This window comes from Microcebus murinus, chromosome X (assembly GCF_040939455.1).
Source record: "Microcebus murinus isolate Inina chromosome X, M.murinus_Inina_mat1.0, whole genome shotgun sequence".
Taxonomy (NCBI): Eukaryota; Metazoa; Chordata; class Mammalia; order Primates; family Cheirogaleidae; genus Microcebus; species Microcebus murinus.
Genome location: NC_134136.1, coordinates 78,978,721 through 79,006,686, shown reverse-complemented (window position 1 = coordinate 79,006,686; position 27,966 = coordinate 78,978,721). Strand labels below are relative to the sequence as shown.

The 27,966-nt window shown below is 63.0% G+C and overlaps 1 protein-coding gene across 2 annotated transcripts; it reads right to left on the bottom strand.

Annotated features, from left to right (window-relative positions):
* Nucleotides 1-80: 80 nt before the first annotated feature.
* On the bottom strand, nt 81-26,668 carry PLCXD1 (phosphatidylinositol specific phospholipase C X domain containing 1). 2 transcript variants are annotated; one of them, XM_075999350.1, is made up of 7 exons: nt 26,556-26,668; nt 12,692-12,823; nt 7,120-7,256; nt 5,627-5,755; nt 3,919-4,074; nt 2,041-2,224; nt 81-441 (listed from the first exon to the last, which is right to left on the bottom strand). In XM_075999350.1, the coding sequence occupies exons 2-7, from the start codon at nt 12,816-12,818 to the stop codon at nt 200-202; spliced, it is 975 nt and encodes a 324-aa protein (XP_075855465.1). In that variant the 5' UTR covers nt 12,819-12,823; nt 26,556-26,668; the 3' UTR covers nt 81-199. The 2 variants fall into 2 exon arrangements, with proteins under 2 accessions (XP_075855465.1, XP_075855464.1); XM_075999349.1 differs by having other exon boundaries at nt 26,564-26,668.
* Nucleotides 26,669-27,966: the final 1,298 nt, after the last annotated feature.

Here is a 27,966-nt window from a genome sequence, read left to right as displayed (position 1 = left end):
TGTGGGGGTCACTCGCTCTAGGCACCCGATGGCCCCGGGAGGGGACGGCCCCAGGGCCACGACTGGGGGACACAGGGTCGCCGTCAAAGGCCCCGAGGTCGCCTGCGCCCGGCCCGCACCGCGGCGGAGCTCGCCCGACCGACGGGGACCGACGACGGGGACCCACGGGGACCGCGGGCGCGGGACGCGGCGGGGCAGCTCAGGGCGGCGGCAGCAGCTTGCGGTTGAGCCCCACGACGTCGCCCACGAAGGTGCCGGCGCCCACGAAGTCCCCGGCGATGACGCAGGTGCAGCGCGGGCCGGGCCCCGGGCGCTGCTCGCGCACCCAGGCGCACAGGCGCGGCAGGCCGGGCAGCGTGAGCCCGCGCAGCGACTGCGACGGGTGCGCCAGGATGTAGGCCAGGCTCTCCGTCAGGTTGATGCCCGCCACGAACAGGCCGCCTGCGGGGGGGGGGGCACGGGGTCAGCTGCTCCCGCCCGCACGGGGTCCCCAATGCCCGCGCCCCTCCCCGCCCGCACGGGGTCCCCAATGCCCGCGCCCCTCCCCGCCCGCACGGGGTCCCCAATGCCCGCGCCCCTCCCCGCCCGGACGAGGTGCCCTTGTACCCACACCCAGACCCGGCCCCGCGCCCCTCCCGGCCCCCACCCCCGCCCGGACGGGGCCCCGGGTCGGCCCCCCCACCCCGCTGGCCGGCCGGGTGGGGCTTAAATAAGCCATGTCTCGTGTGTGAGGTGGAGGCCACGCGGATGTCTGGCAAGGAAGCGGGTAGCTAAATGATGATGTTGAATTTGAGAGACAGGTGGAGAGACAGAGACAGAGGGAGAGATGGAGAGACAGACTGAGAGGAGAGGCAGTGACTGAGAGAGAGATGGACAGATGGAAACAGAGAGAGATGGAGAGACAGAGATGGAGAGACGGAGAGACAGATGGAGACAGAGGGAGAGATGAGAAACAGATGGAGAGAGAGACATAGAGATAGAGAGATGGAGAGAGAGATGGAGAGACGGAGAGACAGAGATGGAGAGACGGAGACAGAGAGATGGAGAGACAGAGAGAGATGGAGAGACGGAGAGAGAGATGGAGAGACAGTGACAGAGAGAGAGATGGAGAGACAGCGACAGAGAGAGAGATGGAGAGACAGAGAGAGAGGGAGAGACTGAGAGAGGGAGAGACTGAGAGAGGGAGAGACTGAGAGAGAGAGGGAGAGACAGAGAGAGAGAGAGAGAGGGAGTTCGCAGGCGTGGCCGTGCTCCGAGGAGCCACGTGGCTCCACCCTCCTCCGTGAGTGGCAGTGACGACAGTCCCTTATTTCATGCATTGAAAATAAGCCACAGGTTTCCCGGCCTCACAGAAAACGTGGCCACTGCCTCATCAGCCACGCCCTGCTCTCTTCCTTCTTTGCCGCATCTAACGTGCTGAAGGTCCCAGCCTCCCCTTGGAGAAAAACAGCCCCAGCTTGTCTGCGGTTTGTGTTTTTCCCAAAATCTCGGCCTGATAAAGCTCCGTCGAGTGAGATTTTTGCCTCAGTCATTCATCTGGGTCGACACGCAGATGCTCATGTTATGTATGCACACGCGCACACGCATCTGTGACTTTTAAATTTCTTTCACTTAAAAGTGCAGGTGAGGCCGGGCGCGGTGGCTCATGCCTGTCATGCCAGCACTCTGGGAGGCCGAGGCGGGAGGATCGCTTGAGCTCAGGAGTTCAAGACCAGCCTGAGCAAGAGCGAGATCCCGTTTCTACTAAAAATAGAAAGAAACTAATTAGACAAAAACATACAGAAAAAATTAGCCGGGCGTGGTGGCACATGCCTGTAGTCCCAGCTACTCGGGAGGCTGAGGCAGGAGGATCGCTTGAGCCCAGGAGACTGAGGTTGCTGTGAGCGAGGCTGACGCCACGGCACTCACTCTAGCCTGGGCAACAGAGTGAGACTATCTCAAAAAAGAAAAAATTAAAACGTGGAGGTGAGCGGGTGGCCGAGCAGCAGAAATGTACCCGGCGCCGTGGAATCTGCCCCGCTGGGAGCCCCCGTACGGTACCTGGGCGGCCTCTGCTCTTCATGGACTCCAGGTAGCGGATGAGCGCCTCCGTCTTGACCTTGTTCCCCCACCAGTAGGGGATGCCGGGCCACAGCTCGCAGTGCCGGCCCACACAGCTCTCGTCCTCGTAGGACACCAGCACCTGCTGCTCCCGCGACCAGAGCTGCCGCAGCGTGGGCACCTCCTGGGGGGCGGGGGCGGGGGTGAGGGGGTGAGGGGGCGAGGGGCGCGGGGCTGTCTCTACCCCAGCACCCCGTCCTCAGGAGGCCGCAGGGCCTGCTCGGTGGAAGCGGCCCCCAGCACGCACGCACCCGGTTTGAGACGACACCCCTCCATAGCGGTTAGTGCCGAGAAGATGATTAACGCAGACGTTAGTAAAGTTAGTTGTTAATCTGCCCACCGTCAGTCTCACCTGCAGGGCCCCGGCCACGGACCCCAGGGGCCCGCACTGCGGAAGTGAGGAGACCTGCTCAGTCGCTTCACCCAGCACCTCAGCAGTCACAGCCGGACACCTCAGCAGTCTCACCTGGACACCTCAGTGACTCCACCGGGATACCTCAGCCATCTCACAGGGACACCTCAGCCATCTCACAGGGACACCTCAGTGACCCCATCAGGATACCTCAGCCATCTCACAGGGACACCTCAGCCATCTCACAGGGACACCTCAGTGACCCCATCAGGATACCTCAGCCATCTCACCTGGACACCTCAGCCATCTCACAGGGACACCTCAGTGACCGCATCAGGATACCTCAGCCATCTCACAGGGACACCTCAGCCATCTCACAGGGACACCTCAGCCATCGCACAGGGACACCTCAGCCATCTCACCTGGACACCTCAGCCATCTCACAGGGACACCTCAGCCATCTCACTGGGATGCCTCAGTGATCCCACCAGGACACCACATCGATCTCAGATGGATACCTCAGTGATCCCACTCAGAACATGTCAGCAATCACACCCAGAACATCTCAGCAACCTTACCAGGATACCTCAGCGATCTCACCTGAGATACCTCAGCAATCTCACCAGGATACCTCAGCAATCTCACCAGGATATCTCAGCGATGTCACCTAGAAAACCTCAGCAATCTCACCTGGGATACCTGAGCAATCTCACTGGGATACCTCAGCAATCCCACTAACAACATGTCAACAATCACACCCAGAACACTTCAGCAACCCTACCAGGATACCTCAGCGATGTCACCTAGAATACCTCAGCGATGTCACTGGGATACCTCACTGATCACACCAGGATACCTCAGTGGTCATACCCAGAATACCTCAGTGATCCCACCACCAGGAAACGTCAGCGATCTCACCCAGAATACCTCAGTGATTACACCAGGACACCTCAGCAATCTTAACTGGGACACCTCAGCCATCACACCAGGATACCTCAGCGATCTCACATGGATACCTCAGCAATTACACCAGGATGCCTCAGCAACTTCATGTGTAATACCTCAGCAATCTTACCTGGAATACCTCAGAGATCTCACCAGGATACCTCACTGATCTCACACGGATACCTCAGCAATCTTACCTGGGGATAACTCAGCAATGTCACCTGGGGATACCACAGCAATGTCACCTGGGGATACCTCAGCAATCTCACCCGGGATACCTCAGCGATCTCACCCGGATACCTCAACAGTCACACTCAGAACATCTCAGCAACCTTACCATGACACCTCAGCGATCTCACCCAGAACATGTCAGTGATCACACCTGGAATATCTCAGCAATCTCACCTGGGTTCCTCAGTGATCACACAAAGGTTGGGGGGGGACCAGGTGAGTAAACTGAGGCCGAGGCTGTCAACCCGCAGGAGAGACATAGGGGGACACGCCCATCCCTGTCCACTCACCCCTCGGGGGCACAGCATGTCCCCAAAGATGTTCTTGATGCAGGTGACCAGGTACTCGTGCAGGTCCTGCGTCATCCCCTCGAAGTTCCTGCAGGCCAGGATGACCACCTCCCGGGGGTGCTTCTCCAGCCACTCCGAGATTTCCGTGAGCGTGTCCTGGGAGGGGAACGGGCGCTGAGTCACGTGGAGACTGCCGCGGGGGCTCGAGGAAGCTCCTCCTGGCAAAGGGGCTTCCAAGGGCAAAACTCTCTCCATGGAGGTGTCGGGCCGTGCACGGACAGAATGCAGCGGCCGCCCCGTGGAAAAACAGTCCCGCAGAACCACAGCTGGGCAGGCAGCCCTCACGGCTCCTCATCATATCTGTGTGCATGTGATGTGTCTATTTTCGTGTGCATGTACACGTGCATGTTGGTGTACACGTGTGAATGTGCATGTGTGTAGGCATGTCTGTGTGCATGTGTGCAGGTGCATGCACATGTGCTTGTGACGTGTGTGTGTGCATGCACATGTGTAAGCACACGTGCATATATGGATACATGTGTATGTGTATATGTGCATCTGCGCATGTGTATATTTTCATGTTATACTGACATGCATGCATGCATGTACATGTGACGTGTCTGTGTGTATGTGTGCATTTCGGTGGACATGTATGTGTATGTGTGTGCATCGAGTCCCAGCATGTTTGCATGTGCATGTCTGTGCACATGCACACGCAGACAGAAGGCACCGGCTATGCAAAGGTGTGAAGTCGGGAAGCTCAGGGAGCCGGCGGGGACCAGCAGGTGCACAGGGAGCCCCAGCGAGGACACCTGCAGACCAGGGTCCCGGGGGGCTTTGGGGTGGGGTGCAGGGGCTGCTGAGGCTTTAAGGACAGCGGGGACTTGTCACGTGAAAGTTTAGAACCCCCGAGGCAGCCAGGAAGAGGAGGAATCGAAAACAGCGTAAACTGGGCCAGGGAGGTAATGGACTCGTTCTGCACAAGCCTGGAGGCCTCAGGGAAGCCTGGGGACAGGAGCTGAGGAGACCCGTGCAAGCTCGGGAGGCCGAGGTGCGAGTTCCAAACCCCACGTGGGCCAAGACCCCACACGACTGATGGCCGGGGGTGGAGCTGCCTCCTGGACCCTGCCCTTTCCCCTGCGTCCACTCCAGCCCCGCCGTCTGGCTCCAGCCCTGCTGTCCACTCCAGCCCCAGCCCCAACATCCACCCCAGCCCCACCATCTGCCCCAGCCCAGCCCTGCCATCTGGCCCCAACCCCAGTCCTGTCATGCGGCCCCAGCCCAGCCCCGCCATCCAGCCCCGCCGCCCGGCCCCAGCCCCAGCCCCAGTCCCTCCGCCCAGCCCCAAACCCGCCATCCAGCCCCAGCCCCGCCATCCAGCCCCAGCCCCACCGTCCAGCCCCAGCCCCATCATCCAGCCCCAGCCCCTCCGCCCAGCCCCAGCCCCTCTGCCCAGCCCCAAACCCGCCATCCAGCCCCAGCCCCGCCATCCAGCCCCAGCCCCACCGTCCAGCCCCAGCCCCATCATCCAGCCCCAGCCCCTCCGCCCAGCCCCAGCCCCTCTGCCCAGCCCCAAACCCGCCATCCAGCCCCAGCCCCACCTCCCAGCCCCACCGTCCAGCCCCATCATCCAGCCCCAGCCCCACCGCCCGGCCCCATCGTCCAGCCCCACCGCCCAGCCCCACCGCCCAGCCCCAGCCCGCGGCACCTCCACCAGCGCGGTGGTGTACACGGTGTGCACGAAGTGCAGGTTCCTCTCGGCGCCCCCCAGCACGTGTGCGATGCGCAGGTCCATGTACCGCACCCCGGCGTCCAGCTGCTCGGTGACGTCCAGCGTCTGCGGACAAAGGCGGCTGTGAGTCTGCTGGCGCCGGCGGGCAGTCGCCGGGGCTGGGGCCGGGAGCAGGCGGCGGCCACCTGCCCACTGCAGCCCGCGACGCCACACGCCACACGGATGTCGTCATGACAGCCCACGGGAGCTGCTCGGCCACGGGGCCGTGCGTCGGGAAAACCCGCTCTCAGGGCCTGGCCTGGTGTGCGCGGACCCGCAGGCCCCGTCGGGGCTGGGGTGGGGACAACAGCCCGTTCACCCCCCGGAGGGGACGCCCCTCGGCCGACAGGTGCAGGACGTCCGAGCACAGCTGGCACCCTCCCGCCCGTGGGTGCCAGGAGGGGCCGCAGTCGGGGACCCCGGCCCCAGCAGCCCGGGACTGCGTCCGGACACGCCGCCCGGACCCGCGGGGCAGGACTGCAGCAGAGGCCAGCAGAGAGACAGAGAGGACAGGGACGGAACGGGACGCCAGGCAGAACTGCGCCAGCAAACGCCACACGGAGCAGGCGGCCGTGCTGTGCTGTCTGCACACGGCAGCAGGAAAGCCGAAAGTGAACGTCAAAATAAAAAGGAAAGTGAGACTATCCTCTCCACTCAGGGTAAAAACAGAAAAAGGGGCCGGGCGCGGCGGCTCACGCCTGTCGTCCCAGCACTCTGGGAGGCCGAGGTGGGAGGATCACTCGAGGTCAGGAGTTCAAGACCAGCCTGAGCAAGAGCGAGACCCCGTCTCTACTACAAATAGAAAGAAATGAATTGGCCAACTAAAAATATATAGAAAAAATCAGCCGGGCGTGGTGGCGCATGCCTGTAGTCCCAGCTACTCGGGAGGAGGCTGAGGCAGGAGGATCGCTTGAGCCCGGGAGTTTGAGGTTGCTGTGAGCGAGGCTGACTCCACGGCACTCACTCTAGCCTGGGCGACAGAGTGAGACTCTGTCTCAAAAAAAAAGAAAAGAAAAGAAAAAAAAGAAAAAGGGGCCGGGCGCGGTGGCTCACGCCTGTCATCTCAGCACTCTGGGAGGCCGAGGCGTGAGGATCGCTCTCAAGGTCAGGAGTTCGAGACCAGCCTGAGCAAGAGCGAGACCCCTGTCTCTACTAAAAGCAGAAATAAACTAATTGGTGAAGTAAAAAAATATATAGAAAAAATGAGCCGGGCGTGGTGGCGCATGCCTGTAGTCCCAGCTACTCGGGAGGAGGCTGAGGCAGGAGGATCGCTTGAGCCCAGGAGTCTGAGGTTGCCGTGAGCGAGGCTGACACCACGGCACTCACTCTAGCCCAGGCGACAGAGCAAGCTTCTGTCTCAAAACAGAAAGAGGCAGTCGTGGGCCGGGAGCCCACGGATGGCAGGGGTGTGCAGCCCCACGCGGACCCACCTGGGTGACGGACCACTTGAGCACCACGGGCATCGTGACGCAGGGCGCGGCCTTGGCGAGCAGCTGCAGCAGCCGGGGCTGGGCTGGGGAGATGGGCGACCGCTTGTCCAGGCAGTAGGTCATGGTGTCGTGGCTGCCTGCAAGCACGGCGGGGGGTGGGGGTGGGGGGTCCCGGTCAGTCCCTGCTCTCCCTCCGCCCTGCGCAGTCACGCACACGGAACACGCGGCCCAGAGGCGGGGGCAGCGCCCCCCAACACCCACGGGGCGGTGCGGACACAGGTGTGTGCAGGTGCATGTCCAGGTGCCGCCTGTCATCTGCCACCAGGGGGCGCTGCCCTGACCGGGGAGGGCCTCGAACCCGGTGACAGGTGACAGGTGTCCCCGTGAGAGACAGCAGAGGAGAGAAGCCACGTGGAGGCAGACGGGGGAGGCAGAGACAACGGGAGTGAGGCTGCAGCCACAAGCCCAGGGACGCCCGGAGCCCCCGGGAGCCGGGAGAGGCGGGAAGGAGCCTCCCCTGGAGCCCGTGGAGGGAGCGCAGCCCCGAGACCCCCGCGCCCCACACTCCCGGGATCCGGGACAGGTGACATTTTGTTCTTTAAGTCTCCAATGTGGCACTTTGTCACGGCAGCCCCTGCACACGCATGCACCCAGGAACTGTATCAATTGCAGAAAAATGGGAACACACAGATACAAACTGAAATCCTCTATTGGAAGCTGGAACCCATACTACTAAGGGAAGCACCCCAAGAATGGAAAAACAAGCACCACATACACTCACCAGCAAATGGGCACTAACTGAGCAGCACCTAAGCGGACACACAGGAACTACAGTAATAGGGTGCCGGGCAGGTGGAGGGGGCGGGTATACACATACATGAGTGAGGCGTGCACCGTCTGGGGGACGGTCACGCTGGAGACTCAGACTTGTGGGGGCATTTATTGAAACCTTAAAATCTGTTCCCCCATAATATGCCGAAATAAAAAAAAACAATAAATAAAAAAAAAGAAATGAAAAAAAAAATCTGTTCCCCCATAATATGCCAAAATAAAAAAAAACAATAAATAAAAAAAAAGAAATGAAAAAAAAAATCTGTTCCCCCATAATATGCCGAAATAAAAAAAAAACAATAAATAAAAAAAAAGAAATGAAAAAAAAAATCTGTTCCCCCATAATATGCCGAAATTAAAAAAAAAAACAATAAATAAAAATAAAAAGAAATGAAAAAAAAAATCTGTACCCCCATAATATGCCGAAATAAAAAAAAAAAAATACGGAAATCCTCCACAGCGTTGCGACACATGCACTTCAATATATCTGTTCTGTGTGTGCTGCGTATGGACCCACGTGCCTGGGAGGATCCGTCGGGTGTCACGTGTTCCCTAATGACGGGGAGGTGTCCGGAGAAGCGTGTCATTAGGTGACTGTGTCACTGTGTCACATCCTCACACACGCCCGGGTGGCACGGCCTCCCAACCCCCACGCCCCGGCCGGGCTATGTGGTCCGACCTGCTGGCCCCGCGCTGCCCACTGCGGGCACGTGACCTCGGACTGCCGTGCGCGATGGCAACACAGCGGTGCGTGCCTGTGTGCTGGACACGCAAACACGGTGTGATGACCTCATGCGGCCGCTGTTGCATGTGTGGTCTGCTGTTGACTGAAACGGCGTCATTGCGTGCATGGCTGTGTATGTGTTTATTATATGAAATCATCTGGTTTTTTTTTTTTTTTTTTTTGAGACAAGAGTCTCTGTCGCCCGGGCTAGAGTGAGTGCCATGGCGTCAGCCTCGCCCACAGCAACCTCCGACTCCTGGGCTCAAGCAATCCTCCTGCCTCAGCCTCCCGAGTAGCTGGGACTACAGGCATGCACTACCATGCCCGGCTAATTTTTTCTATATATTTTTAGTCATCCAGCTAATTTCTTTCTATTTTTAGTAGAGATGGGGTCTCGCTCTTGCTCAGGCTGGTCTCTAACTCCTGAGCTCAAATGATCCCCTTCCTCAGCCTCCCAGAGTGCTGGGATTACAGGCATGTGCCACCGTGCCCGGCTAATTTTCTCTCTCTATATTTTTAGTTGGTCAATCAATTTCTTTCTATTTTTAGTAGAGACGGGGTCTCGCTCTTGCTCAGGCTGGTTTCGAACTCCTGACCTTGAGCGATCCTCCCGCCTCAGCCTCCCAGAGTGCTGGGATGACAGGCGTGAGCCACCATTCCCAGCCTAAAATCTGTGTTTGTGCGTGTATATATATATATATATACGCACACACACACACGCACACACACATATATGTATTTTTTTTTAAACTAACAACAGCACCAAACCATGCCAATTTCTGCTTGCTTTTTCACTTAAGTATTGTCAGCATTTTCCAAACCGGTAAACACGGAGCCACGGCATGGCCGTGACACCTGCGTCCACTGCCTGGATGTGTCTAGAAGCGCGTGTGGCCGACAAACGCCGTGGACCTGGGCTCTCTAAAGTCCTCTCGCAGATGTCTGCCCTACTAAATTGTTGCGTTTGAACTAAACCGTGGAGCTGGAATCCCTGAGCCGTGTGGGGAAACACGCCCACGGCCAGGTGCCCACGAGTCTCCCTGCCTCCAGGCGGGCCTGTCCCCCACCCCGCCCATAAATCCACCCTCAGTGTCAAAAACCACCTTGATTTTCGCCAGTGTGCTCCAAGGAAAAGTGGACCCCGCTGTGTGTCTCTCTGTGGATTCTCCCTCACTCGCGGGGTTAGACGTTTTTTCACTCACTCACGAGTCATCTGCGTTTCTTCCCTCGGGAATCTCCAGTCTCGCCGGAGCCGGTTCCTGCTGGAGTCCACGTTCCTGCCGTGGACTCCTGGGGAACGTGTCCCGTGCCACCAGACACGCCCTTGCCGTGTCGAATGCGTGAGGGTGCGTTTCCTCAGGTTCCCGTGGGCTGGTTTCGGGGCAGGTTGGAGGAGGTGGGCAGGGCCACGTGGGCTGGTGGCCGGGTGTTTTCATGACATTAACTCAGCCGCCACGGATGGGCCACGGATGGGCCACGGCGTCCGCTTTAGAGCAATTGAACTTCTGTTCATGCAGTTTCTCAATGAGGGAAGACTTACGTTTTTATTTCTTAAGGCAAATCGGTCAGTCCTTCCCGTGGCTGTTGTACGTGGCATTACGCTCGGGACCCCAGATTCACCTACGTAGTCTCACGGAATGATATGGTTTTATTTTTTCCCTTAAATCTTTAAAAATCTGCAATATGTGTGTATATATATATATATATATTTTTTTTTTGAGACAGTCTCGCTCTGTTGCCCAGGCTAGAGTGAGTGCCATGGCGTCAGCCTCGCTCACAGCAACCTCAGAATCCTGGGCTCAATCCTCCTGCCTCCCGAGTAGCTGGGACTACAGGCATGCACCACCACGCCCGGCTAATGTTTTCTATATATATATTAGTTGTCCAATTAATTTCTCTCTATTCATAGTAGAGACGGGGTCTCGCTCTTGCTCAGGCTGGTTTCGAACTCCCGACCTCGAGCGATCCTCCCGCCTCGGCCTCCCAGAGCGCCGGGATGACAGGCGTGAGCCGCCGCGCCCGGCCTGCAATATATTTTGATGTAAAATAGGAAGCGAGCGTCTCGCTTGGTTTTTCCCCACGTGTTTTGCCGACCTCCCAGCATCACGGGGGGACTTCTGCGCCCTCAAATTTGAAATGCCGCCTTCTGGGCCTGTCGGATGCTCAGGGTTCTATCCCATTTTCGAGTTTAACAGTCTCGTCCCGTGATCTATAGGATCGCATGACACCGTTTTTATTTATATTTGTAACTTGCAGTGCAAATGTCTCTTCTCTCTTTTTGTTTTTGTTTTTTTTTTTCCGAAAGTTTCCTAGATGTTCTTAACATTTTTTAATCCGGGTAAATGTGAGGGTTATTTGTCAAGCTGCAGGAGACTCTCGAGGGCCAGAGAGCACGGTCTGCAACCGCTCGATGCCGTTTCTTCCTCCCGACTGACTCCTCACGAAGGTGCTGCTTTCCTCGCCTCTACTTGGTGCAGGTTCGACTCTTTTCTAGGCACTTCACGGCTGTCGTGGATGAAGGTTTCGTCTTCTTGTTTTCTAACCAGCAAGTATTGGCATAACTAGTGTCTTTAAAATTATTACAGGCCGGGCGCGGTGGCTCACGCCTGTCACCCTCGCACTCTGGGAGGCCGAGGCCGGGAGGATCGCTCGAGGTCAGGAGTTCGAGACCAGCCTGGGCAAGAGCGAGACCCCGTCTCTACTAGAAATAGAAAGAAATTAATTGGCCAACTAATATATAGAGAGAAAATTAGCCGGGCATGGTGGCGCATGCCTGTAGTCCCAGCTACTCGGGAGGCCGAGGCGGGAGGATCGCTCGAGGTCGGGAGTTCGAGGCCAGCCTGGGCAAGAGCGAGACCCCGTCTCTACTAGAAATAGAAAGAAATTAGCTGAACAACTAAACCATATAGAAAAAGTTACCCAGGCACGGTGGCGCACCTGGGGCCCGAGGTGGCCGTCCCTGCGGGGCCGTCCCCGTGACCCTGTCCCATCACGCGGGCTCAGCGGAGCATCGAACCCAGGGGACGCTCAGCGCAGCCCGGTGGCGAACTGCGCAGGCGCGGCTGGGCGGAGAAGGGCGCAGACTGGCACGGGTGGAGAACGGCGCATGCGTGGACTGGTGGTGAACTGCGCATGCGTGGACTGGTGGTGAACTGCGCATCCGTGGATGTGTGGAGAACTGCGCTTGCGTGGACTGGTGGTGAACCGCGCATGCGTGGATGTGTGGAGAACTGCGCATGCGTGGACTGGTGGAGAACCGTGCGGGCGTGGTCGGGTACAGAACGGCGCATGCGCGGCCGGGCCTCAAATCCCGAGTGAATCCCAGAAACCACCGACGCCCCGAGTTCCTCGGCGGACAAGGCCCCGAGTGTCACCTGCCGGGGTGCAGGGGGGGCCTCCTGCGCTGTGCGGGACCAGGGGGACAGACGGGGACAGGTGTGTCTGCATGTGCACGTGTGCACGTGCGCGTGTGCGCGTGTGCACGTGTGCATGTGTGTGACCACCCGTGTTCCCCCGGGGTCTCCCCACACCCACGACCGGCCCCCGGGGGACACGCAGGTGACCCGCCACCTCCCCCGCCTCACCTGGGATGGATAGGTGGTGCAGCGGCAGGTCCCACGACCGGCCCCCCGGGGGACGCGCAGGTGACACCGCCACCTCCCCCGCCTCACCTGGGATGGACAGGTGGTGCAGCGGCAGGTCCCACGACCGGCCCCCCGGGGGACGCGCAGGTGACGCCGCCACCTCCCCCGCCTCACCTGGGATGGACAGGTGGTGCAGCGGCAGGTCCCACGACCGGCCCCCGGGGGATGCGCAGGTGACGCCGCCACCTCCCCCGCACACACCTGGGATGGACAGGTGGTGCAGCGGCAGGTCCCACGACCGGCCCCCAGGGGACGTGCAGGTGACGCCGCCACCTCCCCCGCCTCACCTGGGATGGACAGGTGGTGCAGCGGCAGGTCCCACGACCGGCCCCCGGGGGACGCGCAGGTGACGCCGCCACCTCCCCCGCCTCACCTGGGATGGACAGGTGGTGCAGCGGCAGGTCCCAGAGGCGCGGGCTCAGCGCCGACATCCAGTCCGCGTTCTCGCCGCCGCGGCGCAGGCTCCGGGCGAGGCCGCCCGCGCTCACCTGCCCGCCCATCGCACCTGGGCAAGGAAGACAGGTTCGCGGTCAGGACCCGTGCAGGCTACACGGGCGCTGCGACTCGGCGGAAACAAAGCCAGAGCCACCTGACGTCCCCGGGAGGGGTGGGGGGTGGCGGCAGAGAGCTGGGCGGGAGGGGCAGGCAGTGTCCCCACGGGGACCGAGCACACGGAGCTCAGCACGGCAGGTGCGGGGCAGCGCTCTGCCCTCCCGTCCGCCCGAGAGCGGGGTGCAGGTTTGTGCAGGGTCTGTGCTGGGTGCCGTCTGCCGTGTAGACACTGTGGTGTAGACACTGTGCACACGGACAGCCCTGGTTCCCGCTCTGCCCCTGGTGCTGTCTGTGGTGTAGACGCTCTGTGGTGTAGACACTCTCTGTGCACACGGTCAGCCCTGGTTCCTGCTCTGCCCTGGTGCTGTCTGTGGTATAGACACTTTGTGGTGTGCACGCTCTGTGGTGTGGACACTGTGGTGTAGACACTCACTGTGCACACGGTCAGCCCTGGTTCCTGGTCTGTGTGTGGTGCTGTTTGTGGTGTAGACGCTCTGTAGTGTAGACACTCACTGTGCACACGGTCAGCCCTGGTTCCTGGTCTGTGTGTGGTGCTGTTTGTGGTGTAGACGCTCTGTAGTGTAGACACTCACTGTGCACACGGTCAGCCCTGGTTCCTGGTCTGTGTGTGGTGCTGTTTGTAGTGTAGACACTCTGTGGTGTAGACACTCTCTGTGCACACGGTCAGCCCTGGTTCCTGGTCTGTGTGTGGTACTGTTTGTGGTGTAGACGCTCTGTAGTGTAGACACTCACTGTGCACACGGTCAGCCCTGGTTCCTGGTCTGTGTGTGGTGCTGTTTGTGGTGTAGACGCTCTGTAGTGTAGACACTCACTGTGCACACGGTCAGCCCTGGTTCCTGGTCTGTGTGTGGTGCTGTTTGTGGTGTAGACGCTCTGTAGTGTAGACACTCACTGTGCACACGGTCAGCCCTGGTTCCTGGTCTGTGTGTGGTGCTGTTTGCGGTGTAGACACTCTGTGGTGTAGACACTCTCTGTGCACACGGTCAGCCCTGGTTCCTGCTCTGCCCTGGTGCTGTCTGCGGTATAGACACTCTGTGGTGTGCACGCTCTGTGGTGTGGACACTCCCCTACACCGGCTCCCCTCGCCATCCTGGGCTCCCTCAGCTCCCGCCCGGGGCCCCGCGGGGACCCTGCTGGGTGGCCAGGTCCCGGGACCCCTGGGGACAGGTGACGATCACACCACAGAGTCGGGCACCCTGCAGGTGGCCAGGTTCCGGGACCCCTGGGGACAGGTGACGATCACGCCACAGAGTCGGGCACCCTGCAGGTGGCCAGGTCCCGGGACCCCTGGGGACAGGTGACGATCACGCCACAGAGTCAGGCACCCTGCAGGTGGCCAGGTCCCGGGACCCCTGGGGACAGGTGACGATCACGCCACAGAGTCGGGGACCCTGCTGGGTGGCCAGGTCCCGGGACCCCTGGGGACAGGTGACGATCACGCCACAGAGTCGGGGACCCTGCAGGTGGCCAGGTCCCGGGACCCCTGGGGACAGGTGACGATCACGCCACAGAGTCGGGCACCCTGCAGGTGGCCAGGTCCCGGGACCCCTGGGGACAGGTGACGATCACGCCACAGAGTCGGGGACCCTGCTGGGTGGCCAGGTCCCGGGACCCCTGGGGACAGGTGACGATCACGCCACAGAGTCGGGCACCCTGCAGGTGGCCAGGTCCCGGGACCCCTGGGGACAGGTGACGATCACGCCACAGAGTCGGGCACCCTGCAGGTGGCCAGGTCCCGGGACCCCTGGGGACAGGTGACGATCACGCCACAGAGTCAGGCACCCTGCAGGTGGCCAGGTCCCGGGACCCCTGGGGACAGGTGACGATCACGCCACAGAGTCAGGCACCCTGCAGGTGGCCAGGTCCCGGGACCCCTGGGGACAGGTGACGATCACGCCACAGAGTCGGGGACCCTGCTGGGTGGCCAGGTCCCGGGACCCCTGGGGACAGGTGACGATCACGCCACAGAGTCGGGGACCCTGCAGGTGGCCAGGTCCCGGGACCCCTGGGGACAGGTGACGATCACGCCACAGAGTCGGGCACCCTGCAGGTGGCCAGGTCCCGGGACCCCTGGGGACAGGTGACGATCACGCCACAGAGTCGGGGACCCTGCTGGGTGGCCAGGTCCCGGGACCCCTGGGGACAGGTGACGATCACGCCACAGAGTCGGGGACCCTGCAGGTGGCCAGGTCCCGGGACCCCTGGGGACAGGTGACGATCACGCCACAGAGTCGGGGACCCTGCAGGTGGCCAGGTCCCGGGACCCCTGGGGACAGGTGACGATCACGCCACAGAGTCGGGCACCCTGCAGGTGGCCAGGTCCCGGGACCCCTGGGGACAGGTGACGATCACGCCACAGAGTCGGGGACCCTGCTGGGTGGCCAGGTCCCGGGACCCCTGGGGACAGGTGACGATCACGCCACAGAGTCGGGCACCCTGCAGGTGGCCAGGTCCCGGGACCCCTGGGGACAGGTGACGATCACGCCACAGAGTCGGGGACCCTGCTGGGTGGCCAGGTTCCAGGACCCCTGGGGACAGGTGACGATCACACCACAGAGTCGGGGACCCTGCAGGTGGCCAGGTCCCGGGACCCCTGGGGACAGGTGACGATCACGCCAGAGTCGGGGACCCTGCAGGTGGCCAGGTCCCGGGACCCCTGGGGACAGGTGACGATCACGCCACAGAGTCGGGGACCCTGCAGGTGGCCAGGTCCCGGGACCCCTGGGGACAGGTGACGATCACGCCACAGAGTCGGGCACCCTGCAGGTGGCCAGGTCCCGGGACCCCTGGGGACAGGTGACGATCACGCCACAGAGTCGGGGACCCTGCTGGGTGGCCAGGTCCCGGGACCCCTGGGGACAGGTGACGATCACGCCACAGAGTCGGGCACCCTGCTGGGTGGCCAGGTCCCGGGACCCCTGGGGACAGGTGACGATCACGCCACAGAGTCAGGCACCCTGCAGGTGGCCAGGTCCCGGGACCCCTGGGGACAGGTGACGATCACGCCACAGAGTCAGGCACCCTGCAGGTGGCCAGGTCCCGGGACCCCTGGGGACAGGTGACGATCACGCCACAGAGTCGGGGACCCTGCAGGTGGCCAGGTCCCGGGACCCCTGGGGACAGGTGACGATCACGCCACAGAGTCGGGCACCCTGCAGGTGGCCAGGTCCCGGGACCCCTGGGGACAGGTGACGATCACGCCACAGAGTCGGGGACCCTGCTGGGTGGCCAGGTCCCGGGACCCCTGGGGACAGGTGACGATCACGCCACAGAGTCGGGCACCCTGCAGGTGGCCAGGTCCCGGGACCCCTGGGGACAGGTGACGATCACGCCACAGAGTCGGGCACCCTGCAGGTGGCCAGGTCCCGGGACCCCTGGGGACAGGTGACGATCACGCCACAGAGTCGGGCACCCTGCAGGTGGCCAGGTCCCGGGACCCCTGGGGACAGGTGACGATCACGCCACAGAGTCGGGGACCCTGCTGGGTGGCACCCTGAAGCAGCCCCCCGTGGCACCTGCTGTGCAGGGTGGTGGTGCCGCCCAGCCCCCCACGTGGGATCCTTGCGAGCCGGGCGGGGGGCCAGGGCTTGGGGTGCACCCCCCTGACCCCACGCGGTGACCTCGTCAGCCTTGTGCACAGGTGACGCCTGACCTACGACCTCATCGGGGCGTGGTCGCCCGAGCACCTGGCCCGTGGCGTCCGCCCCCATCCGGGTCCCCCCAACCCGCGTACCCCAAGCCGGAGCCGGCCCACAGCCCTGAGCCCGACCCCCGCCCCGCTGGGACCCCGTGACCAGGCTGCTCGTGGGCCAGCCGGGCACCTGGCGGGGGACCAGCACCCACCCGACCTCGAGAAGCCCCCGCCCAGACCCAGGCACTGAAGCTGCGGCACCTGCTCCCCAAACCCGGGCGCCAGAACCCCCACGGATCGCGTGGGCCGGCCGTCAAACACGGGCACGGTCGGACGCTACACCCAGACCGGACGAACCAACACGCTCTGTCGGCAAAGGCTGTAGATGTGCCGACAAGTCCCCACTCCTAGCTGCTGTGCCGTGCTGCGCTCCGTCTGCTCGCGCTGGTCCTGCCATTACTTTTGGCCAATTAATTTCTTTCTATTTTTAGTAGAGACGGGGTCTCGCTCTTGCTCAGGCTGGTCTCGAACTCCTGACCTCGAGCGATCCTCCCGCCTCAGCCTCCCAGAGTGCCGGGATGACAGGCGTAAGTGAGCCACGGCGTCTACACGGCGGAAACACCACCGGAAGCTCGTGTATCTACCGCGCTTCCCCCAAAATGAGCCTTACCCCACGAACACGCGCAGCCGACTGTTTCCGGGGAGCCATCGTGTGTTGCTATGTTACCGTGGGACATTAATGCCATATCCCAGGGTGGCTGCGTGGCACATGTGCTGTATGTCACAGCGTGTGTAACGAACAGCATATGCACGCCTGCCTTCCTTCCCGGGGGCCCGGTTCTTGACTGTGGCCCAGTCCGCACGGCCCTTTCTCCCATCCCCTCTGCACAACTCGGACCACCCTGCCGGTCTCGCCCAAACGTCAGCGGGCCTGCAGCCAGACCGGGGGTATCGGGGAGACACAGTTTCTCCACACGTTTCCCTCAGCTTCCCGACTCAATGAATCGGATCAAAACGGCCCGTATTGTGCACACAAAAAGGGTCAACGCTTTGAAGAGCAGGAAAAAAAAAAAAAAAAACCTTCTCCTCTAAACTCTCAAGTTCTGCGACGGGGGTCTGCGGATGAAACTGCCGAAAGACAGACGGACGAGAGAAGAGGCGTGCAGACGCTATTTTACGTGGACAGGAAGGTCACAGGAGAGAAGCGGGAACCCCAAAGACGCCGTTGGATTCGGGGGCTCTGTAGCATCTCGACCAAGGGCCCCAAGTCGTGGAGAAGCAACGGGGCGAAGGAAAGGGCTTGGGCTCCCAGCACTGGCCGACTGGGGGACAGTGACCGGCTTTGCCGTCTCTTGTGCTCCCGGTCCCGGAAAAGAGAACTCCTTTGCAAAACAAAGTTGGCTTCAGCTCTGCAAGGGAAGGTCAGGGCCTCTTCTGGGGAGAAACAGGGGCACGGAGAGGCCCACCCGCACCTGCTGTTTCCCAGCCGTCTTCAGCCCGGAATGACCCTTACGCCAAAGTGGCCGAGTTTGGGGTGACACACGCTGATCCCTCCAAGAGCTCCCGTGAGGTGCAGAGAAACCGTCCACAGAGGGGGTCACAGGGGGTGTCCACAGAGAGGGTCACTCACGAGCATTTTCTTTTTCTTTTTTTGAGACAGAGTCTTGCTCTGTCGCCCAGGCTAGAGTGAGTGCCGTGGCGTCAGCCTCGCTCACAGCAACCTCAGACTCCTGGGCTCAAGCGATCCTCCTGCCTCAGCCTCCTCCCGAGTAGCTGGGACTACAGGCATGCACCTCCACGCCCGGCTAATTTTTTTTTTGTATATATATATATTTTTTTAGTTGGCCAATTAATGTCTTTCTATTTTTAGTAGAGACAGGGTCTCACTCTTGTGGATGGGTGGGTGGGTAGATGGATGGATGGGTGGATGGGTGGATTGATAGGTGGAAAGATGGGTGGATGGATGGATGGATGGATGGATGAGTGGTGGGTGGATGGATGGATGGATGAGTGGTGGGTGGATGGGGGGGTAGATGGGTGGATGGATGGATGAGTGGTGGGTGGATGGGGGGTAGATGGGTGGATGGATGGATGAGTGGTGGGTGGATGGGGGGTAGATGGGTGGATAGATGGATGAGTGGTGGGTGGATGGATGGATGGATGAGTGGTGGGTGGATGGGGGGGTAGATGGGTGGATGGATGGATGAGTGGTGGGTGGATGGGAGGGTAGATGGGTGGATGGATGGATGAGTGGTGGGTGGATGGGGGGTAGATGGGTGGATAGATGGATGAGTGGTGGGTGGATGGGGGAGTAGATGGGTGGATGGATGGATGAGGGGTGGGTGGGTGGATGGGTGGGTGGAAGGATGGGTGGGGGGTGAGTGAAGGATGGAAAGATGGATGGATGGGTGGGTGGATGGTTGGAGGGACTGGTGGGTGGAAGGATGGATGGGTGGATAGATGTGTGGGTTGGTGGACGGATGGGTGGACGGTTGGACGGGTGAGGGGTGGGTTGGTGAATGGATGGGTGGTTGGCCGGATGGACAGGTGGGTGAGGGGTGGATGGATGGGTGGAAGGATGGGTGGGTGGGTGGACAGATGGATGGACAGGTGGGTGGGGGGTGGAGGAATGGATTGGTGGTTGGCTGGACAGACGGGTGGGTGGGTGAGTAGATAGGTGGACGGACGGATGGGTGGGGGGTGGATGGATGGACGGATGGGTGGGGGGTGGACAGATGGGTGGTTGGCTAGATGGACAGGTGGGTGGGTGGGTGGATGGATAGACGGACGGATAGGTGGACGGGTGGATGGATGGATGAGTGGTTGGATAGATGGACAGGTGGGTGGGGTGGATGGGTAGACGGGTGGACAGGTGGGTGGTGTATAGACAGGTGCCCAGCAAGTCCCACGTCAGGGACCCCATAAGCCCCCCCACAGAGCAGCCTGGCTTCGCCCCACAACAGGGAGCTCACCTGCCCAGCACCGCCCTTGGTCACCTGCATTGCGCCACCCCCACATTCCTTGACCCCGGAGGGGGTCAGGACACCCCTCCCCAAGGCATACCGGCTTGTCACAGGCTCAGCACCTTGTCACAGGCCCAGCAGCTTGTCACAAGGCTGGCTTGCAGCAGAGGGGACTGGAGTCCCGACACGCACCTGTGTTCAGCAGAGCCCCCCACGGAGCTCACCTGTCACAACCCCCTCTGGACCCACTCTGAGCGGCACCACCACAGCGGCCACTGTCTCACCAAAGGACGCCCGCCCCATCTGTCCCCCCAGGGGACTGCATGTTCCCCAAATGGTCCTCCGCTTTTCCGGAAGGGTCCTTCCCCACTGCCCGGGTTCCCCTGCTAAGTCAGACTCACACACACCCCGGTTTCTGACCGCCCCTTCCCGTCACTCATTCCTGAGCACTGCGGTGACGTCAATGACAGCGCCCTGTTAATCAGCACGCTCGTTTTGCTCTTATTCACCCGTCCTCTGTTAGTCTGGCGTACCGGCCCGCGGCCCGGGCACCCAACACTCACTGCCCTTCCTGCCCCGCGGGCTCCGCACGCCCTTGTGCAATGGCTGAGCACACCTGCCCCCACCCCCACAGGTGCACGGGAATTCTCCTCCCCATGGCACGGCATTCGTAAGTAAATGGCTCCGACAGGAAATTCCAGGTGAGGCGCTGGCTTAGAAGTTGAGAAAGGACCCCCTCCCCCCACACCTTTCCGCAGCCTCCCGTGTATGTACGCACACCTGAGTAATCTGCCTGTGAGATGGCATTCCTGGCAGCTGTTTCGGCAGCGGGTTGCGGAGGTAGTGGCTAGGCTGCTATTTGCGTACCGCCTCGCGATTGTCGTCCTTCGCCGAGTGAAATAATTCCTGGGCCTCACTCGCTCGGACAGAGCACGGAAAACATGCTCTCGAGGATCCAGGTGGCCTTGAGAAACCAGGCTGAGGGTTTGTGACGCACAAAGAACACCTGACTCTGGGCTGCACGCACAGCACTGCAGGCCAAGTGTGAGTCACAGGTAAGAGGCTTCACGTTCTCCCTGTGCAAACGCACCTTTTTTTTTTTTTTTAATTTTTTTTTTAGGTGCATCAACTTTAGAAAACTTTTAAGTTTTTTCTCTGTCTCTGAAATGCATGTAAGTCCTTGTAACGGATACACCAGCCTGTTTTTTTTTTTTTTTTTTGAGACAGAGTCTCAGTTAGCTGCCCAGGCTAGAGTGAGTGCCGTGGCGTCAGCCTCGCTCACAGCAACCTCCAACTCCTGGGCTCAAGCGATCCTGCTGCCTCAGCCTCCCGAGTAGCTGGGACTACAGGCATGCGCCACCACGCCCGGCTAATTTTTTCTCTATATATTTTTAGTTGGCCAATTAATTTCTTCCTATTTATAGTACAGACGGGGTCTCGCTCTTGCTCAGGCTGGTTTCAAACTCCTGACCTCGAGCGATCCTCCCGCCTCGGCCTCCCAGAGTGCTGGGATTGATTACAGGCGTGAGCCGCCAGAGGTTTAGTTTTAATTACGTCTTCCCGACACTGCTTGCTCCCAGGCCCTGGGCGACTAGCCGGGTCGGCGCACGGCCCCGGTGTGCGGCAGTGACCTGGGGGAGGGGGTCCCCGAGGACCCCAGGCGCCCACCAGGGTGAGGCCCATTCCAGGGACACCAGCTCAACCCCAGCCTCCTGCCCCCGGGGAATCCGACCGGAGCTGTTCCCCCATGACGGACGGACGGACGGCGGCCCAGGACTGGGAGGTCTGAGAGGGGCATGGCCTTGGTGGGGTGCGTGACCCCCAAAGGCACCCGGGACAGCCACGGCGGGGGAACCCATTTCCCACACTGCCCTGCCAGGAGCGTACCCCATGTGCAGACCCCCGCTCTGCGGCACACCCACCGGGAACCCCAAACGGCCTCCTCAGTGGCTGTGTGCCTCGGTTTCTACAACCGGTGAGCTGGGACAAAGGCCTACCTGAGGATGTTGAATTTTACGGGAGGAGTAATAAACGCCGCCCAGCTTTTCCTCAGAAGAAAGGGCTCCCCCCAAGGCCCAGGCCCGAGCGACCCAGACGACAGTCACGGACGCCCTGGCTACCGGGCACGGGATGGGGCAGACCCCGGCGGTCCCATGCGGCGTCTCGAGAAGGGTGTGTGGAACTGGGGGTGCTCACCAGCCAGACGACCGACCGGAACAAATGGACCAGGCGGGTCCAGAGTGACCACAACCCACACTGTCCAAGGGCCCTGCAGTGTCTAACCCTAAATCTAACCGCGACCCCAACACCACCAGGGCTGAGCCAGGACAGGCCCCAACAAGGGCCCTGCAGTGTCTAACCCTAAATCTAACCATGACCCCAACACCACCAGGCCTGAGCCAGGACAGTCCCCTCCCAAGGGCCCCTGCAGTGTCTAACCCTAACCATGACCCCAACACCACCAGGGCTGAGCCAGGACAGGCCCCAACAAGGGCCCTGCAGTGTCTAACCCTAAATCTAACCACGACCCCAACACCACCAGGCCTGAGCCAGGACAGGCCCCAACAAGGGCCCTGCAGTGTCTAACCCTAAATCTAACCATGACCCCAACACCACCAGGCCTGAGCCAGGACAGGCCCCTCCCAAGGGCCCTGCAGTGTCTAACCCTAAAATCACCCTAACCCCACCAGGCCTGAGCAGGACAGGCCCCTCCCAAGGGCCCTGCAGTGTCTAACCCTAAATCTAACCATGACCCCAACACCACCAGGCCTGAGCAGGACAGGCCCCTCCCAAGGGCCCTGCAGTGTCTAACCCTAAATCTAACCACGACCCCAACACCACCAGGGCTGAGCCAGGACAGGCCCCAACAAGGGCCCTGCAGTGTCTAACCCTAAATCTAACCATGACCCCAACACCACCAGGCCTGAGCCAGGACAGGCCCCAACAAGGGCCCTGCAGTGTCTAACCCTAAAATCACCCTAACCCCACCAGGCCTGAGCAGGACAGGCCCCAACAAGGGCCCTGCAGTGTCTAACCCTAAAATCACCCTAACCCCACCAGGCCTGAGCCAGGACAGTCCCCTCCCAAGGGCCCTGCAGTGTCTAACCCTAACCTTGACCATGACCAAAGACCACCAGGCCTGAGCCAGGACAGGCCCCCACAAGAGCCCCTGCAGTGTCTAACCCTAACCCTAACCATGACCCCAACACCACCAGGCCTGAGTCGGGACAAGCCCCAGCCAAGGGCTCTGGACTGTCTAACCCTAACCCTAACCATGACCCCAACACCACCAGGCCTGAGCCAGGACAGTCCCCTCCCAAGGGCCCCTGCAGTGTCTAACCCTAACCATGACCCCAACACCACCAGGCCTGAGCCAGGACAGGCCCCTCCCAAGGGCCCTGCAGTGTCTAACCCTAACCCTAACCATGACCCCAACACCACCAGGCCTGAGCCAGGACAGGCCCCTCCCAAGGGCCCTGCAGTGTCTAACCCTAACCCTAACCATTACCTAACACCACCAGGCCTGAGCCAGGACAGGCCCCTCCCAAGGGCCCTGCAGTGTCTAACCCTAACCCTAACTATGACCCCAACACCACCAGGGCTGAGCCAGGACAAGCCCCACCCAAGGGCCCCGAGGTGTCTAACCCTAACCCTGACCCCAACACCACCAGGCCTGAGCCCGGACAGGCCCCTCCTGGGAATCCCGTGGGCTCAGGCAACACCTTTCCCATCCCCCTCCTCTGCCAGAGGTTCTCAACTCTGTTCACTCCAAGAGCAAAGGCCTCTTGGCTGACCCCAGAGAAGACTGCGGCCCTCTGGGTTGGAGTTCTCCGTATTCCAGCGCGAAGTGCCCTACGCCACTCCCTACCACCAGCTCTGTCCTTACAGTCCTGTCCCCCCCTTCCCCACCTCCTGTCCCACCCCAGGTCCCCTGGCCAGCGAGGAGTGTCCCCTCCTGTCCCACACCCTCCACCCCTGCCCTCCCCTCGCACCTGTGGAGTGCAGACAGCAGCCCGAACCCTAACCTGGACGTGCCCTCGGGACAGTGCCCACCGCGGTGGGGAGCGCCCCAGGGAGCCCCGGCCCCTGCTCAGAGGGTCCTCTCTGCCCCTGGCCTCACAGGACGGAAGCAAGTGTGTGGCAGGTAACGGCGAGGCTGAGCCGCCAGGCAGGTGAGACACCTGTGACTCCACCTGTGACTCCACCTGTGACTCCACCTGTGACTCCTTCCGGGCTCGGCCGCCGGCCACACTCAGCGGATAGGTGTTGGGTGACCGGGCGCTGGCCCAGGGCAGGATGCCCACGTTGCCCTCCCCCCACGTTCCGACCTGCCCTGGCCCCGAACACGCACCCTCCGGCCCCCCACACCGAGCCGCAAGGCCCTTCCCAGGCTGGCCCCGGTCTCCGGCTCGTCCCGGTCTATCCGCAGCTGCCAGGAGTTGGAGGTGCCCCTGGCTCCCGCATGGAGTTCCCCGAGGTGCGGTGACACCAGGTGACACCAGGCCAGCAGTGTCACAGCCCCAGGGGCCGCATGGAGCCGTCTAAGAAGCGTAGACGCCCCCGCATCCCCGTCCAGGCCCTGGAGCCCCCTGTGACCCCGCAACCAGGGTCCCGGCAAGGACGACAGGGAGACCTGAGCGACAGGAAGGGCAGGAGGGACGCAAGCACCATCAGACCCCCCACTCCGGAGGACTGACAATCCCACACCAAGCCAGTCTAGGGGTCCCTGGGTCTCGGGAGTGCTTAACCCTAACCCCGTCCCGGGGGACCTGGGCCATGGGGTGCGCTACCCTAACCCTCACCCCGCCGGGGGACCCGGGCCATGGGGGTGCACTACCCTAACCCTAACCCCGCCGGGGGACCCGGGACATGGGGTGCGCTACCCTAACCCTAACCCCGCCGGGGGACCCGGGCCATGGGGTGCACTACCCTAACCCTAACCCCGCCCGGGGGACCTGGGCCATGGGGTGCACTACCCTAACCCTAACCCCGCCCGGGGGACCTGGGCCATGGGGTGCGCTACCCTAACCCTAACCCCGCCCGGGGGACCCGGGCCATGGGGTGCACTACCCTAACCCTAACCCCACCGGGGGACCCGGGCCATGGGGTGCGCCACCCTAACCCTAACCCCGCCCGGGGGACCCGGGCCATGGGGTGCGCCACCCTAACCCTAACCCCGCCGGGGGACCCGGGCCATGGGGGTGCGCTACCCTAACCCTAACCCCGCCGGGGGACCTGGGCCATGGGGGTGCGCTACCCTAACCCTAACCCCGTCGGGGGACATGGGCCATGGGGTGCGCTACCCTAACCCTAACCCCGCCGGGGGACCCGGGCCATGGGGTGCGCTACCCTAACCCTAACCCCGCCGGGGGACCCGGGCCATGGGGTGCGCCACCCTAACCCTAACCCCGCCGGGGGACCTGGGCCATGGGGGTGCACTACCCTAACCCTAACCCCGCCGGGGGACCCGGGCCATGGGGTGCGCTACCCTAACCCTAACCCCGCCGGGGGACCCGGGCCATGGGAGTGCGCTACCCTAACCCTAACCCCGCCGGGGGACCCGGGCCATGGGGGTGCGCTACCCTAACCCTAACCCCGCCGGGGGACCTGGGCCATGGGGGTGCGCTACCCTAACCCTAACCCCGCCGGGGGACATGGGCCATGGGGTGCGCTACCCTAACCCTAACCCCGCCGGGGGACCCGGGCCATGGGGTGCGCCACCCTAACCCTAACCCCGCCGGGGGACCCGGGCCATGGGGTGCGCTACCCTAACCCTAACCCCGCCGGGGGACCCGGGCCATGGGGTGCGCCACCCTAACCCTAACCCCGCCGGGGGACCCGGGCCATGGGGTGCGCTACCCTAACCCTAACCCCGCCGGGGGACCCGGGCCATGGGGGTGCGCTACCCTAACCCTAACCCCGCCGGGGGACATGGGCCATGGGGTGCGCTACCCTAACCCTAACCCCGCCGGGGGACATGGGCCATGGGGTGCGCTACCCTAACCCTAACCCCGCCGGGGGACCCGGGCCATGGGGTGCGCCACCCTAACCCTAACCCCGCCGGGGGACCCGGGCCATGGGGTGCGCTACCCTAACCCTAACCCCGCCGGGGGACCCGGGCCATGGGGGTGCACTACCCTAACCCTAACCCCGCCGGGGGACCCGGGACATGGGGTGCGCTACCCTATCCCTAACCCCGCCCGGGGGACCCGGGCCATGGGGTGCACCACCCTAACCCTAACCCCGCCGGGGGACCCGGGCCATGGGGTGCGCTACCCTAACCCTAACCCCGCCGGGGGACATGGGCCATGGGGTGCACTACCCTAACCCTAACCCCGCCGGGGGACATGGGCCATGGGGTGCGCTACCCTAACCCTAACCCCGCCGGGGGACCCGGGCCATGGGGTGCGCCACCCTAACCCTAACCCCGCCGGGGGACCCGGGCCATGGGGTGCACCACCCTAACCCTAACCCCGCCGGGGGACCCGGGCCATGGGGTGCGCTACCCTAACCCTAACCCCGCCGGGGGACCCGGGCCATGGGGTGCGCCACCCTAACCCTAACCCCGCCCGGGGGACCCGGGCCATGGGGTGCACCACCCTAACCCTAACCCCGCCGGGGGACCCGGGCCATGGGGTGCGCTACCCTAACCCTAACCCCGCCGGGGGACATGGGCCATGGGGTGCACTACCCTAACCCTAACCCCGCCGGGGGACATGGGCCATGGGGTGCGCTACCCTAACCCTAACCCCGCCGGGGGACCCGGGCCATGGGGTGCACTACCCTAACCCTAACCCTAACCCCGCCGGGGGACCCGGGCCATGGGGTGCACTACCCTAACCCTAACCCCGCCGGGGGACATGGGCCATGGGGTGCGCTACCCTAACCCTAACCCCGCCGGGGGACCCGGGCCATGGGGTGCGCCACCCTAACCCTAACCCCGCCGGGGGACCCGGGCCATGGGGTGCGCCACCCTAACCCTAACCCCGCCGGGGGACCCGGGCCATGGGGTGCGCTACCCTAACCCTAACCCCGCCGGGGGACCCGGCCGCGGGGAGGCGGGCGCTCACCTCCTCACCTCCTTCCGCGGGACGCTCGCGTTCCGGCAGCTCCGGGCGCTCTGCGGGGCGCCAGCACCTCGCGACCCAGACTCACCCCAGCGGCACCGAGCGCGGCCCTCCCCGCGCGGGACGGAGGGACGGACGGAGGGAGGGGCCGAGTCCCCGCGCCCGCCCGCCCGCCCCGCCCCCGCGGGCACCGACGGCTCGCCCCGCCCCTCTCCGGCAGGGATCCAATCCCCGCCACCTCGGGCAAGGCCCAAACTCCGCCCCCTCGTGCTCGGGCCGCTCGCTCCGCCCCCTCGGGCAGGGTCCAACCTCCATCCCCCTCGTGCTCGGGCCGCTCGCTCCGCCCCCTCGGGCAGGTCCCAATCCCCGCCCCCTCGGGCAGGACCAAAAGCCGCCCCAGACGTACTCGGGCTGCTGGCTCCGCCCCCTCGGAGGGGCAGTACCCAATCCCTGCCCCCTCGTGCTGGGGCCGCTGCCTCCGCCCCCCTCGGGCAGGGCCAAAACTCCGCCCCCCTCGTGCTCGGGCTGCTGGCTCCGCCCCCCTCGGCAGGACCCAATCCCCGCCCCCCTCGGGCAGGGCCAAAACTCCGCCCCCCTCGGCAGGACCCAATCCCCGTCTCCTAGGGCAGGGCCAAAACTCAACCCGCCTCGGGCAGGACCCAACCTCCGCCCCCCTCGTGCTCGGGCTGCTGGCTCCGCCCCTCTCGGGCAGGGCCCAATCCCCGCCCCCTCGGGCAGGGCCAAAACTCCGCCCCCTCGTGCTCGGGCTGCTGGCTCCGCCCCTCTCGGGCATGGCCCAATCCCCGCCCCCTCGGACAGGGCCAAAACTCCGCCCCCTCGTGCTCGGGCTGCTGGCTCCGCCCCTCTCGGGCATGGCCCAATCCCCGCCCCCTCGGGCAGGGCCAAAACTCCGCCCCCTCGTGCTCGGGCTGCTGGCTCCGCCCCTCTCGGGCATGGCCCAATCCCCGCCCCCTCGGGCAGGGCCAAAACTCCGCCCCCTCGTGCTCGGGCTGCTGGCTCCGCCCCTCTCGGGCATAGCCCAATCCCCGCCCCCTCGGGCAGGGCCAAAACTCCGCCCCCTCGTGCTCGGGCTGCTGGCTCCGCCCCTCTCGGGCATGGCCCAATCCCCGCCCCCTCGGGCAGGGCACAACCTCCGCCCCCTCAGACACTGGTCGCTGGCCCCGCCCCCTCGCGCTCGGGCTCCAGTCTCCGCCCCCGCGGGCAGGGCCAAAACTCCGCCCCTCGCGCTCGGGCTCCAGTCTCCGCCCCCGCGGGCAGGGCCGCCCGCCCCGCCCCCCTCGGGCGCGCACCCGCCCCGCCCCCACCCCGCGGGTCGCACTGCCTGGGGCGCCACCCGGGCGACAGCGGCGGGTCCTGGGGGACGCTGGGACGCCGGGCGCCCGCTGTGAGTCTG

What these genes read in the sequence shown, in the direction of transcription:
- PLCXD1 (XM_075999350.1), bottom strand. Translation starts at nt 12,818, where the DNA reads ATGGGCGGGCAGGTGAGCGCGGGCGGCCTCGCCCGGAGCCTGCGCCGC. An exon ending in ACATGCTGTGCCCCCGAGGG is followed by an intron (nt 2,225 to 3,918) that starts GTGAGTGGACAG and finishes CCCGCCCCCCAG; the next exon opens with GAGGTGCCCACGCTGCGGCA. An exon ending in GAAGAGCAGAGGCCGCCCAG is followed by an intron (nt 442 to 2,040) that starts GTACCGTACGGG and finishes CCCCCCCCGCAG; the next exon opens with GCGGCCTGTTCGTGGCGGGC.